Source organism: Pseudorca crassidens, chromosome X, assembly GCF_039906515.1.
Source record: "Pseudorca crassidens isolate mPseCra1 chromosome X, mPseCra1.hap1, whole genome shotgun sequence".
In the NCBI taxonomy this organism is placed as follows: domain Eukaryota; kingdom Metazoa; phylum Chordata; class Mammalia; order Artiodactyla; family Delphinidae; genus Pseudorca; species Pseudorca crassidens.
In genome coordinates this window covers 95,675,759-95,676,862 of record NC_090317.1, presented here as the reverse complement: position 1 = coordinate 95,676,862, position 1,104 = coordinate 95,675,759, and the positions used below count along the sequence as shown (strand labels likewise).

The 1,104-nt window shown below is 47.9% G+C and overlaps 1 protein-coding gene across 1 annotated transcript; it reads right to left on the bottom strand.

Moving 5' to 3' along the window:
* Positions 1 to 218: 218 nt before the first annotated feature.
* On the bottom strand, positions 219 to 901 carry PPP1R2C (PPP1R2C family member C). The gene is given in 2 exon segments (XM_067722740.1): positions 219 to 718; positions 721 to 901. Coding segments are annotated over 2 exon segments (681 nt in total).
* Between the last annotated feature and the right edge of the window lie 203 nt (positions 902 to 1,104).

Here is a 1,104-nt window from a genome sequence, read left to right as displayed (position 1 = left end):
CAGCTAGAAGTGAATATAAATCAGTCCCCCTTTAAACATTTAACACATCGAAAGCTATATGCTATGTACATTAACCAACAGTTTTCTCAAAGTAATGGGGCTTTAGACGAATATCAGAATTGGTATTTGTGGCAAAGAACCAGACAGAATAGCAAGCAGGGATTTTTCCAGTTAACCTATTATCTTCTAAGTTTACCGTTTAATTATCGCAGTACAATTTAACTGATGAGTATTTCAGTACTTGAAGCATGAGCTCTACAGAACAAGAAGCAGCAGGTTATAGGAACAGGGTTTGGATCTGACAAACAATTGCAGCGTTGATCAAACGTTGTCTTCTCGTCGTTGAATGACTGGGTCTGCAGTTCCTCGTCGCTGGTGGGGCCGTCCTCTGATTCTTTCATGGTGGTAGTCTTGTCTTGGCTGGTGGCACGCCAACTTTCTTTGTTTTCGTCCTCAACCTCCTAACGTTGTAGATCTTTGGAAATCAGCTGTCTGGCCAGTTTGATGTTCAGTCCTTGGTTGCAGTGAAGCTTCCTTTTCATTTCGAACTGCCACTGTTTCTCTTGTTTGTCCAGGAAGATTTTGCTGGTGTGCGCCCCATCCTTCTTCGGCTCCCGCACTGGAGAGTTGAGCTCCGAGGTATCAGTGGTGGCTAATTTATTAGCTAAGCTGTCGAGGGTCATGGCTTCTTTAGTTTCGAAATCACTCTTTGCACCTCCTTCCCGTCCTCCTCCAGACCGAGCTGGCGAGCGCCGGGCTCATTCATCTTCATGAAATCTCCGTTTCTGTACGCTGGGCGGTAGGTCGCCAGGAAGTTCGACTCATCCCACTTCTGGGACTTCCCGGCCCTGGTGTCACAAAGTCCAAATGCGGGTGATGCCACAGTGGTCCCCGCCGCCATCAGCGCCGCCGTCAACGCCTGGGGGGAGGGGGGAGGGGAGGCCAAGAGGACCTATGTTTTTGTTTGTTTGTTTGTTTGTTTAATAGTGTAAGATAGGAAATCTGCCTTCGTTGCACATGAAACGGGGAAGCACTGTCTTGTGAATTTCTCTATCCCCTGTCTGTGTGCGGGCGGACAGTGTAAAACGTATTTCTCCCTGGGGG